The sequence below is a fragment of the Bubalus kerabau genome, chromosome 4 (assembly GCF_029407905.1).
Source record: "Bubalus kerabau isolate K-KA32 ecotype Philippines breed swamp buffalo chromosome 4, PCC_UOA_SB_1v2, whole genome shotgun sequence".
Taxonomy (NCBI): domain Eukaryota; kingdom Metazoa; phylum Chordata; class Mammalia; order Artiodactyla; family Bovidae; genus Bubalus; species Bubalus kerabau.
Genome location: NC_073627.1, coordinates 8,839,084 through 8,852,150, shown reverse-complemented (window position 1 = coordinate 8,852,150; position 13,067 = coordinate 8,839,084). Strand labels below are relative to the sequence as shown.

The following is a 13,067-nucleotide window of genomic DNA, read 5'->3' as shown; positions in this document are numbered from 1 at the left end:
AACAGTTTGCTGGGTCCCAAAACATTTAGGATCAGGCCCCCGTGTCCGCATCAGCCTGGCGTGCCCATCTGGAGCAGGATGTGAAATTCTCTGCTTGTGGTTTTAGCTTGAATCCACTGAAGCCAAGGGCCAAGGACTGAGAGAGAGAGATGAGGGGCTATGCGTTGAGATTGGGGCCCTTGTTTGTTTGTTTTTTAATTTGGCTGCTCTAGAACTTCATTTCGGCACACAGGATCTTCCATCTTCGCTGTGGCACAGGTTCGGGGCGGGGGGCGGGGGTCTTTGCTTTAGTTGTTGCATGAGAACTCTTTAGTTGTGACATGTGAGATCTTAGCCCCCTGACGATGGAACCCGAGCCCCCTGCTTTGGGAGCATGGAGTCTTAGCCACTGGACCACCAGGGTAGTCCCTGGGGCCCATGTTTTGGATACTCAGGATAGCCAGAGTTCTAACTTTCCTGTCACCCAGCCCAGGCAGAAGGATAAGGCAAACAGGCAAGAAGGAGCCTGTCATAGCTCCTTCAGGTCCCTGAGGCATGCCCCCCGACACCCCGGCTCTGCTGCCTTGGGAACTCTGTGCTACCATTAGGACAGCATCTATCAGCTCTTCACCGGCAAGTTCTCTCTCCCCCTCCTTGATACGGGCATCTGTGCAAATCTTTGAAATCAGTGGATGTGTCACAAAAGGTGGAAAATGCACGACGGGGCTGAAACCAGGACAGCCAAAACGAATAAAATTAAAGGCTCAAGGGGACTAGCTGACCTAGAAATTACTCATCCCTCTGTTCTCCTCCCCGCAGGCTTCTCCTTTCTCCCTTAGACCCAAGGTGGAGAAGAAGGGCTAAGACCTGATAAAAATACACGGGCTTGTTACTTCCCTTTCTTCATTGGATGATTAGAGGGAACCCCTGAGACCCTTAAGCGCTGGCTTCTCTCCTAGGGTTCTCCCAAGGGCTGCATCCGCGAAGGCTTGGAAATGGTTAGAATGCCTTGAGGCTATTTACACAAAGGATGTGTGGTATTTGCATGTAATTTCCCTCTGCGATCTGCGCCTTCTCTCCCCAGACCATTTGTTCAAGTTAAAAGTATTTTTATGACTCTCTTGATGGCTCTCGCTTCTGGATTTTTCCTCTTGTCTGTGCCATCTTTTCCCTCAGGACCTCTCCTTGGCCCACATCTCTGGCAAGGGGAGTCCGGAGGCACCAAGGAAGGACCCGGGAGGAATGCAGTGACGGCTCTTTCAAGGGTTTGCTTATCTCGCCTGCACCCTGAGCACCGGGGGAGGTTCTTTTTTCCAAAACGGTAACACTGTGTGATTGCACTGTAGACCGTGGGACTCTAACCTAATTCACAGAAAATCTCTTTGATCTGGAATTTTCTCTGAACTACCAGCATCCCTTTCTCTTCTGCCTCCTGACCCTAGTCAGCCCCTTACCATTATCACTTCTTCTTTTTTTAAGTCTTAACTCTTTTTTTTTTTTTTTTTTCCGGTTCTGCTGGGTCTTGGTTGCTTCGAGCTCGCTTTCTCTGATTGCGGTGGGGGGGGTGGGGGTGGGGGTGGCTACTCTCTAGTTGAGATGCTTGGGCTTCTCATTGCAGTGGCTTCTCTTATTGTGGAACACAGGCTCTAGGCGTATAGGTTTCAGTAGCTGTGGCATATAGGCTCAGTGGTCGTGGCTTGGAGGTGGGCTTAGTTGCTCTGGGATCTGCCCAGACTAGGGATCAAAGCCACGTCCCCTGCATTGGCAGGCGGATTCTTATTCACTGTACCACCAGGGAAGTCCCGATCACTTCTTTTTTTAAACTGAGTCTTGATTGACTAATGGCTTCTTTGTAATAGCTGGTAAGGATTGGAGGAAGAACAAAGTTATAGGCTTGGGGAGTGTTATCCAAGATAGGGAACAGGGCTTCCCTGGGGGCTCAGTGGTAAAAAAAAAAAAAAAATCTGCCTGCCAATGCAGGAGACATGGTTTCCATCCCTGATCCAGGAAGATTCCACATGCCTCAGAGCATCTAAGCCCATGCGCCAGTTATTCAGCCTGTGCTCTAGAGCCAGGGAGCTGCAACCACTGAGCCCACGTGCCCTAATGAACCATGTGCCCTAAAGCCTGTGCTCCACAGCAAGAAAAGCCACTGTGCCTTGAGAGCCCATGCACTGCAACAGGAGAGTAGCCCCTGCTTGCCTCAACTAGAAAAAAGCCTTAAGCAGCAGTGAAGACCCAGCACAGCCAAAAATAGATAAATAAAAATAAAATTGTATTTACATATAAAAAGATAGGGAACAAACCCACTTCCCAAGATCAGAGGCTGAGATGGGAGAAAAACAGATCGTTGCAAAAAACAGGAACAGAGCCGCTTGACTGAGCTACATCCTGCCTGATTCTGGCCGCAGATGTGGGTAAATCCACTCAGGGATGGTGCCCCCTTTACCAATGGCCAAGGGCAGGAAGGACAAAGACTTCTTTGATAATAAGATTATAAGGCATTTTACTCTGTGATGTGCTAAAGGCTTTCTGCTTTGAGGCCATACTGATTCTTCATGACTTGTATTTTATCTTTACCCAGTAATTACAAGGTAGGCCCTGTGTGTGATGAAAAGGGTAGCTGGTAGTCATTGGTTCCCTTCCAAAGATATGTCTAAAAGCCTTCTAGTGGTGAGGGTCAAGGGTTGGAGGGAGGGCTCTGAACTCTGCCACGGAGCCCTGGTGCTTGGGAGAAGCTTCCATCTGCTGGCCTGGGCCAGGGACTTGCCTGCTCCTCAGCATCACTCAAAAAAAAAAAAAGACAAGTATGTGCTCCTGCCATCCTGGGGACCCTGAAGACAACCAAGGCAATTGGGTGGCAGTATCTTTGTCACCAGGTCTGCAACTGAGAAGAAGACAATTAAAAGTACAAAAGAGGAAACTCCCTGGCAATCCAGTGGTTGGGAATCCACCTTCCAGTGTTGGGGGATGCTGGGTTCAATCCCTCATCAGGGAACTAGGATCCCATGTGCCCACCAGTCAACTAAGTTCCCTCTAGGCAACTGCTGAGCCCGTGCACAGCACAACTGAGACTCCAGACAGCCAAGTAAGTAAATAAATGGATAAAAAAACTAGTATAAAAGGTAATCAGGAAAGAGGCTTTGTGAAATGGCTTTTACAAATCTAATCAAGGGAACCCAAGGGCCCAACAGTATACTGAATGTTGTTGAAACATTGCTGACATCGTGTTCCAGCAGTTGAAGTTTTTGCTTATCGGTCTACCCTCTCACCAGACCCACACAATAAAGAAAAGGTTTAAAACACACATGTCTGTAATTAAGCTCTGGAGTGGTGTCTTCTGTCTGTCCCAGTGACCCACTGTGGGTGTGTGTTCTCATTCAGAGAAGCCTTCTCCACCTGTCATCCCGCCTTGACTCTCCTTGCTCCCAAAGTTTCCAAAAAGCATGATCTGAGCTTGACTGTCTTGATCTACTCTGAGTTGAGGGTCTCCTAACTTCAGGGCTACATGAGCTGCAGAAGGGACCCATAAACAGAGAATGTGTATAGAATTCTGCTCCTTGAAAGGAGCTAAATGAGAGGGTTAGAAGTAGAAGTGGAAGTAGTGTCAGATTTTGTTTTCTTGGGCTCCAAAATCGCTGCAGATGGTGATTGCAGCCATGAAATTAAAAAGATGCTTGCTCCTTGGAAGGAAAGCTATGACTAACCCAGACAGTGTCTTAAAAAGCAGAGACATCACTTGGCAGACAAAGGTCTGTCTAGACAAAGCTATGGTTTTTCCCGTAGTCAGGTATGGATGTGATAGTTGGGCCATAAAGAAGGCTGAGCGCAGAAGAATGGATGCTTTTGCACTGTGGTGTTGGAGAAGACTCTTGAGAGTCCCTTGGACTGCAAGGAGATCAAACCAGTCAATCCCAAAGGAAATCAACCCTGAATATTCATTGGAAGGACTGCTGCTAAAGCTGAAGCTCCAATACTTTGGCCATCTGATGCGAAGAGCCGACTCATCAGAAAAGACCCTAGTCCTGGGAAAGACTGAAGGCAAAAGGAAGAAAGGGCGATAGAGAATGGGATGGTTGGATGGCATCACCAACTCAATGGACATGAGTCTGAGCAAACTCTGGGAGACAGTGGAGGACAGAGGATCCGGGCGTGCTGCAGTCCATGGGGTCGAACACGACTTAGAGACCGAGGAACAACAAAGTGAGACGGATGTCGGTGGTGACGTCTTCTGAGCGGGTCACCAGCACTGATCAATCTCCCTGACCCCGGGGAGTCCCTTTGAGGCTACGGCGCTGGGGTTGGGGGGAACCCACACGAAGTTCCTCGGCTGGGGCGGGAGGGCTAGGGGCACCCCTCTGCAGGGTTTCTGACCATTGGCTTTGGGATGCTGAGGGGTGGGGCTGGAGAAGGCATCCTCCCGGCCGGGAAGCCGCGTGCGCCCTTCGGATGCTGCGGATAATGGTGAGCGAACTCCTGGGCCTCGACCTGGCGCGCGCGGCGGGACGGCGGCTCCCGCGCAGTCAGCTGAGCGGGGTCAGCTGGCTCCACGGGGGCGATGCGTCCCCGGCCCCTTCAGCCCGCGCTGGGCCGCGAGCCCGGAGCCGGCCGGGCGCGCCCGGCGGCCGCTCCGCCGAGTGCCGCCGCCCATTGGCTGGCACGGCGCGGCCCGCTCCCGCCCCGCCCCGCCATTGGCCGCGGCCGCCGCGGGCCCCGCGCGCTAGCCGCGGCTGACATCACGAGGCCTGAGGCGGCGGCGGCGCCCCCGGCCCAGCCCGCAGCCCCCCTCGGCACAGGCGCCGCCGCGGGGCCCGGCGGAGGATGGTGCGCGGCGCGACCGGGGCTCCCCGCCGCCGAAGCCGCAGCGCCGAGGCAGGAACGGGCCGCGGCGCGCAGCCGACCCCCGCACCGGACGCGGGGCGAGCTGCCGCCGCGGTGAGGCGCCCAGGGCGGCGAGGGCGCAGCGGCCATGGGGGCCCTGACCAGCCGGCAGCACGCGGGCGTGGAGGAGGTGGACATCCCGTCCAATTCCGTGTACCGCTACCCGCCCAAGTCCGGTGAGCGCGACCCGGGGCTGCGAGGAGGTCGCGATGCCCCCGCGCGGGGGGGTTCCCCGGTGGCCCAGGGGACCCAGAGGCCGACGGCGCTGCAGAGCCATCTCGGAGGGTGGGAGGTGTTGGACCAGGTCTGGGAGGGGCTGCTTTAGGGCCCTTGGCGGGGGTCGCCGGGGTGGGCAGCCCCTCCGCCGGGGGCTGGGAGCGGCCTGCGCGCCATCGGGTCCTGTGACGGAGACGTGCGCTCTGGGGACTGCGGCTCCGAGGGGCGGGGTGTCCACGGCGCAGGCCGGGTCCCTTCCTTCCCGCCCGATGCCCGGGCCCCCTCAGGAGCTGAGGGTGAGGTGGAACGGGTTGGCATCCGAAGCGGGCACCTGTGCTAGGTGCTGGCCCTGGTGGCCTCCGGAGAGGGAGGCACAGGTTTGAATTACTGGTTGCGGGGTTGGGGGGGCGGGGGGGAAGCTGCTGGAGGATGGCGGCCGAAAATGCGTTTGCTGTTGCGGGTGCTTTTTCGAGAGGCTGTCAGAAGAAAGGAGTTTAACAGAAATGTATCAGAGTCATTCAGGTTGTCGCTTTGCCAGAGTAGTGGCAAGCCTGGCATTTGGAATGAGAATAGCCCTGGGATAGGGCACAGGTATTGACAGTGTCTAGAAGTATTATGTTTGTTTTCAGAATCATTAAAACGATAAATGTCTCCAGCCTCTGGCTTGTAGCATAAATATTGGAAGTGGAGGAGAATTTTGACAGCACAGAGAGGCTCACAAGTGGATTGAGCACCAGCCAATTCGAAACTGCTGGCCCAAGACCTAAGTCCTGGCTCTTTGTTTTTCAATACTTTTCTCGAGACTTGTGGGGACCCATGGCTACCATCTTCCCTTCGGCTTTGGATCTGATGAGGATTTTCATGATCTTGGAGAGATGTCAGAATTACAGCAGTAGAATAAAGACATGCTAATGAGATGAGCTGGTTTCTCAGCAGTGGATCCAGTTTGTGCCAGGTGAAGGCTGGGACCAGACAATGAACCTGCCCCCTGCCGTGTGTCTGCCAGGGCCGTGTGGCACACTGCTTTTGTGCCAAAGAATGAATCGTCGCAGACATGAATATGCTTTTGAGCTGCTTTAGTACAGTCTGAGATCAAGGGAGGCATCATTAGTGTTTTAATAAAGCTCTGGCTAATTACGACTGTATGAACCCAGTGCTAAAGGAGGCATGCATTTTGCTTTTTAGTCGACAAAAATACACACAATTATTTGTGGACTTTTCCGAAATCACTTAGCTTTTATTGATTCGCATATGGAGCGTGTTTTGCTGAACTTGGAGTTCACTGCCTCAGAAGAGTATTCATCCATCCTTCACTTATCAGAATAAGCATAGGTCGATCAAAGTCCCCAAAGGATATCGATGCAACTGTGGATCTTGGATGATGATAATAAAAGGGTAATGGACCAAACTGAAACTTTGCCTAACCATCACCCTCCATACTTATAGTCTTCAATCATCATCTCTGCTCTACCAGTCTTTTTTAAAAGTTTCACCTAATGGTAACTCATTTTTTAATCAGAGCTCTTGCACGAGAGAAATCTTTGTAGCAAGTGGACCAAATTTTGTATGTTGAACGTAAAACACAGAAAATAGGAATCAGAACATTCATGTCCCAGTTGGCAGACCTCTGTGTACTTGAAAATTTGTGTACTTGGCGTATATGCGCTAGTCTAGAGGCATATGCTATCTTTCTCGTGATCTTTATCATTATTATTGTTTTATTTATTTGGCTGTGTTGCCTCTTTTCGGCACACGGGGATCTTTCTCTGCAGAGAATGGACTCTCTCTAGGACTCTCTCTAGTTGTGGCTCGAGGGTTCAGTAGTTACAGCACAGAGGCTTAGTTGTTCCATGGCATGCGGGATCTTGGTTCCCTGACCAGGGATCAAATCTTCGTCCCCTACATTGCAAGGCAGGTGCAAGTCCCTCGTGTGGTCTTTAAATTTACCTGACTATTGGATTATAATATTTTTTGTTTTTTTGGCCGGGCAGTGCAGCATACAGAGTCCCTACCAGAAATCGGACTGATGCCCCCTGCATTGGAAGCTTGGAGTCTTAACTGCTGGACCATCAGGGCAGTCCCTGGATTATAGTATTTGAGCCCCAAAGGAACCTTGCAGAGAATCTGGCCCCTGATCCATTCGTTTGGCGGGTAAGAAAATGGAGACTCAGAGAAGTGAGTTGGTAAAGGCCAAGGTTACCCAGCAAGTTAGTGTTCTTCTTACTAAACCATCAGCCTCTGCCTTTCTTAAGGAATTGGATTTTGAACCCATCCTTGATGATTTGTGGAATGGAGGCTATTCTGCATCAGTATTGGTACAAAACTCAGAGGCCTGTCTCCCTGTTGAAGGATCAGACTGGGTTGATCTTGAGGTCTCCCTATCTTTGGTACTGAGAGTGGAACAAAGCAAACAGCAGGATCAGCTTTCTCCAGGTGACCAACCTGGCTGAGCTGGGACCGCCCTCTGGCTCACCAGGAAGTCTCTATAACTTCACAGCAAGCACAAGGTCATCTGTCCCTGTAATGATGGTCACAGTGCCCAGCAGAGATTGGTTTTTCTGCTTTTTGTATTTTTTAAAGGAACCCCTTAATTTTGTACGCATGTTGACCTGGAAACATTTAAAGGATATTGAGAACAGCTGATTTCATGTTGGCACTTGGGTTTATAGCTTTTTTTTTTCTTTACTAGAGATAGGCGAAAATAAAATAGCCTAAAATTATTTAGAATTAATTATTTGTTTGAATTAGTCATATAGTCACATAGTTCAAAGTTGAAAAGAATGAAAAGGCATACAGTGAGAGTCCAGTTCTCACAGTGCTGTTCATCTACCCAGGTCCTCCCTGTATGCCGCCCATACCTACCTAACCACTTTCTGGAATTCTTCCAGAGTTTCTTGTGTAAATACAAGTGTAACTATTTAGACTGCTCTGCACCTTGTTTTGTTTTGGTTTTTATACTTGCAAAGATACTGGAGATCTTTTTCTATTATCTCCATATTAGAGGTTTTTTTGTTGTTGTTGCTGTTATTGTTGTTCTTTTAAAAAATAAAACAACTATATAACATTCCTTGGTGTGTACATGCTATTAGTTTTTCACAGTCTCCTACTGGTGAACATTTGGAAGAGTCTTCCCGCCCCAACCTTTTACTGTTACAAACAATGCAGCAATGATTAATGTTATGCATATGTTCTCAGGCAGTTTTTAGCTTTGTTAATAAATACACAAATATTAATCATTTAAATAACAGGAGGTATGATGGGAATTTGTTGCTGTAGAGTGTTTCTACATTAGCATAGAAAGATGTTTTTAGCACTGTTCTTCACAGTGCTAAAAGGCACAGGATTGTGCCTTTGTAATTTTTGAGTTGGAAGCCATTCTGTGCTTTTAAATCGTCCTCTGAGATCTTTGTTTCTTTCAAAGCCCACGATCATTTGTTCAGCAAAGGTATGGTTTTGCTGAGGTGTTGTTTTTATGCGCGCAGGCCCAATTTTTGAAAGGTGTCTCCATATTGATAAGAGTCATTGGTTCTGTTTTTCTCTGTAGCATACCGTAAAGACATTCATTTTAATTCAGTACCTGATAAATCAAGTTCATTTCCCTCTTGCCTATTTGAGCAAATTGGAAAATAGGAGTAATTCATTTTGCTCAGGTGTTAAGAGGGAAACCTCTTATTATAAAAATTTAAGATGGGGAAGGGATAGTTAGGGGGTTTGGGATGGACATGTATACACGGCTGTATTTAAAATGGATAGCCAACAGGGACCTACTCTATAGCACATGGAATTCTGCTCGATGTCACTGGGCAGCGTGAATGGAAGGGGAGTTTGGGGGAGAATGGTTACATGTATACGTATGGCTGAGTCCCTTCGCTGTTCACCTAAAACTATTCACAACATTGTTAATTGGCTATACTTCAATACAAAATGTTAAAAACATAAAATTAAAAAATTAAAAATGGTGAAACTTCCCTAGTGGTTCAGTGGTTAAGAACATGCTTTGCAATGCAGGGGATTAGATCCCTGGTCAGGAAACTAAGATCCCACATGCCCCAGGGCAGCTAAACCCCCAGCCAAACACCGCAACCACTGAGCACCACAACTAGAGATCCCATGTGAGGGGACAAAGATCCTGCGTGCTGCATCTCAGGCCTGATGCAGCCAAATAAGTAAATAATTTTTTAAAAAGTAAATAAAATTCAGAATGGTAATCAAAGTCCTGGGCAGCTAACATCATCATTCTCCAAATTTTTTGTTGTATTGGAGTACACATACGCTTGTCAAGTGGGTCTGTCCTAGGGCAAGAGCAGTTTCTAAAGTGTGGGTACTAAGTCTTTGCTGGTCGTACAGTTATAAAAGTTTCTCTTAGCTTTGTTGTTGTTTAGTTGATAAGTCATGTCTGGCTCTTTTGCAACCCTGTGGACTGTAGCTGGCCAGACTCCTCTGTCCATGGGATCTCCCAGGCAAGAATACTGGAGTGGGTTGCCATTTCCTTCTCCAGGGGTCTTCCCAACCCAGGGATCGAACCCTCGTCTCCTGCGTTGGCAGGTGAATTCTTTACCACTGAGCCACCAGGGAAACTTACTGCAGAATAAAGAAGTATTTGGTTTTGGCAAATTTTGATTGATGCATTAACCAAAATTAAGCAGGTCTCTTGGGACTTCCCTGGTAGTCCAAAGTTTAAGACTTAGCCTTCTAACGAAGGGGGTGCAGGTTCAATCCATGGTTCAGGGAGCTGGGATCCCACGTGCCTTGAGATCAAAAAAACCAAAACATAAAATAGAAACAATGTTGTAACAAATTCAAGAAATACTTTAAAAATAGTCCACACATAAAAAAATATTTTAAAAAGGTAAAAAATAAAATTAAGTAGGTTTCTAAAATTTTTAGTACATACATTTAATACCATAATAAGGCTAATGATTGTTCTATTTAATGATGGAGTCATAAAGATCAAGAGTTCAAATGCTGGTATTATTTCTGAATGCTTAGAAGGTGGTAATTCTACTTTCGAAACCTCCAGTATTTTTGCTTTATTTGTACGTTACTTCATTGAGAGCAGACTGACTTCTTTCACTTTTCGATATTGTCTTATGATTGAGGGCCTTTGATTTCCTTATATGATAGTGGTTGTGTGCTTTGTCTCCTAGCAACCCTTTTCTCATGCTGTTTATTACAGTCAGTGCACATTATCAGGCACTGATGCACTGTGCTGTGTGCTAGTGTGTAGATTCTGATCCTGGGATTTTGATGCCTATGGCAAGCATCAGGATAGAAGCCCTCAAATCAACTTTGTAGTTCATGATGAGGGTCACAGAAGGGAGGATTAACAATACAGGCTCTATGGTGGCTGTATCACCAGGGTTCTCCAGAGAAAGAGAACCCATGGGAGATGTACACATATAATTGGCCTCCATTATTGTGAGGCTGGCAAGTCTGAAAGTTGTAGGGCTGGCCAGCAAGCTGGATTCTCAGGAACTGATGTTGTATTCGTCAGTCTGAAATCTGTAGGACAGGCTGCGAGACGAGAAACTCAGGCAGGATTTCTGTGTTAGTTTTTTTTCCCCATACTTTAAACTGTTGGTTTTGCATTGGGGTATAGCCAGTTATAAGGAAATGGCAACCCCCTCCAGTGTTCTTGCCTGGAGAATCCCAGGGACGGAGGAGCCTGGTGGGCTGCCGTCTGTGGGCTCGCACAGAGTCGGACACAACTGAAGCGACTTAGCAGCAGAGCCAGTTAACAATGTGTGGTAGTTTCAGGTGAACAGCAAGGGGACTCAGCCGTACATATGTATGTAAGTCTTACAGCGGAATTCCTTTTCCTCTGGGAAACCTCAGTTTTGGCTTTTAAAGCCTTCAACTGATTGGATGAAGCCCACCCACATTCAGTTCAGTTCAGTCGCTCAGTCGTGTCTGACTCTTTGCGATACCATGAATCGCAGCATGCCAGGCCTCCCTGTCCATCACCAGCTCCCGGAGTTCACTCAAACTCACGTCCATCGAGTCGGTGATGCCATCCAGCCATCTCATCCTCTGTCGTCCCCTTCTCCTCCTGCCCTCAATCCCTCCCAGCATCAGAGTCTTTTCCAATGAGTCAACTCTTCGCATGAGGTGGCCAAAGTACTAGAGTTTCAGCTTCAGCATCATTCCCTCCAAAGAACACCCAGGGCTGATCTCCTTCAGAATGGACTGGTTGGATCTCCTTGCAGTCCAAGGGACTCTCAAGAGGCTTCTCCAACACCACAGTTCAAAAGCATCAATTCTTTGGAGCTCAGCTTTCTTCACAGTCCAACTCTCACATCCATACACGACCACAGGAAAAACCATAGCCTTGACTAGACGGAACTTTGTTGGCAAAGTGATGTCTCTGCTTTTGAATATGCTATCTAGGTTGGTCATAACTTTCCTATTGGCCTTTAGGGGAATGCAAATCAAAACTACAGTTAGATTACCACTTCACAGCCACTAGGATGGCAATAATTTTTAAAAACAAATAGTAAGAGTTGGTGAGAATGTGGAGAAACTGAAATCCTGGTCCACCATTGATAGGAATGTAAAAAGGTACAGCTGCTATGGAAAACAGTTTAACAGTTCCTCAAATGCTTTGTTACTTTATAATTCAGCAGTTACAGTCCTAGGGATGTGTGTGTGTGTGTGTATGTATGCCCAAGAAAAATGAAAATAAAAGTATTCCATACCAAAACATGTACATTAATGTTCATAGCAACATTAGTCATAGTAGCTAAGAGGTGGGAATAACCCTAATGTTCAACAACTGGTAACTGGAACAACTGATAAAATGTGGTAAATCCGTGCAGCAGAGTGTTATTTGTCAATGAAAAGGAATGACATATTGATATGTGCTATAGCTTAGCTGAAACCGGAAAGACACTAACACGAAGTAAAAGAAGCCAGAGGCAAAAGGCCATATACTGTATAATCCCATTTATATGACATGTCCAGAAGAGGCAAATCCATAGAGACAGAAAGGAGATTAGTGACTGCCAGTGGCTGGGGGAGGGGGAGATGAGAAGTAATTGCTAACAGGGTTTCTTTCTGGGATTATGAAAATGTTCTAAAATTAGATAATGATGAATAGTTGCATAACTCGTGAATATACTAAAAAACCATCTAACTGTATGTTTTAAATATATGGATTGTATGGTATGTGGATTATCTCTCAATAAAGCTGTTTTTAAAAGGAACCTAGGACTTCCCCAGGGATTCCCTTGGTGGCTCAGATGTAAAGAATCTGCCTGCCAGTGCAGGAGACTCAGGTTCTATCCTTGGGTCAGAAAGATCCCCTGGAGAAGGAAATGGCAACCCTCTCCTGTGTTCTCATCTGGGAAATTCCATGGACAGAGAAGCCTGGTGAGCTATAGCCCATGGGGTCACAAAAAAAGTAGGATACGTCTTAGTGACTAAATGATGGCAAAGAGGACTTCCCTGGTGGTCCAGTGGTTAAGACTCTACCTTCCAATGCAGGGGGTGAGAGTTCAAACCCTGGTTGAGGATCCCACATGCTCCGTGATGGGGCCAAAAAAAAAAAAAAAAGTCTTAGATTCAAGAGTTAGAACTATAAAACCCCTAAAAGAAGGCATAGGAGAAGCTATGTATTTGTTTCAGATTGGGCAGAGTTCTTTGATACAATGCCAAAAGCTAAATCCATAAGGGAAAAAACTGATAAATTGGATTTCTTCTAAATTAAAAATGTTTTTACTTCAAACAGCATTAAGGAGATGAAAAGACAAGCCACCTTCTGAATGAAAATATTTGCAAAACACATAGAAGATTTACATCCAGAATATTTTGACAACTCTTACAACTCAATATTAAGACGACAACTCAATTTAAAAATGGACAAAAGAGTTGAATAGACATTTCACCAAAGAAGATACAGGAATACCCAATAAACACATGGAAAGATGCTCAGCATCAGTAGTTATTAGGGAAATACAATTAAAACCACAATGAGATAGCACTTCAAAACTGCT

The 13,067-nt window shown here is 47.1% G+C and overlaps 1 protein-coding gene across 3 annotated transcripts in view; it reads left to right on the top strand.

Moving 5' to 3' along the window:
• Positions 1 to 4,679: 4,679 nt before the first annotated feature.
• The window catches only part of RNF157 (ring finger protein 157), a 74,851-nt gene continuing 66,463 nt past the window's right edge, over positions 4,680 to 13,067 (top strand). For 2 of the 3 annotated variants that reach the window (XM_055575188.1, XM_055575189.1), the window contains exon 1: positions 4,680 to 5,036. In XM_055575188.1, the coding sequence (XP_055431163.1) occupies positions 4,949 to 5,036 (88 nt within the window). In that variant the 5' untranslated portion in view covers positions 4,680 to 4,948. Of the gene's footprint in view, positions 5,037 to 7,067; positions 7,228 to 13,067 lie in introns of all 3 variants that reach the window. The other variant, XM_055575190.1, reaches the window with a different exon arrangement.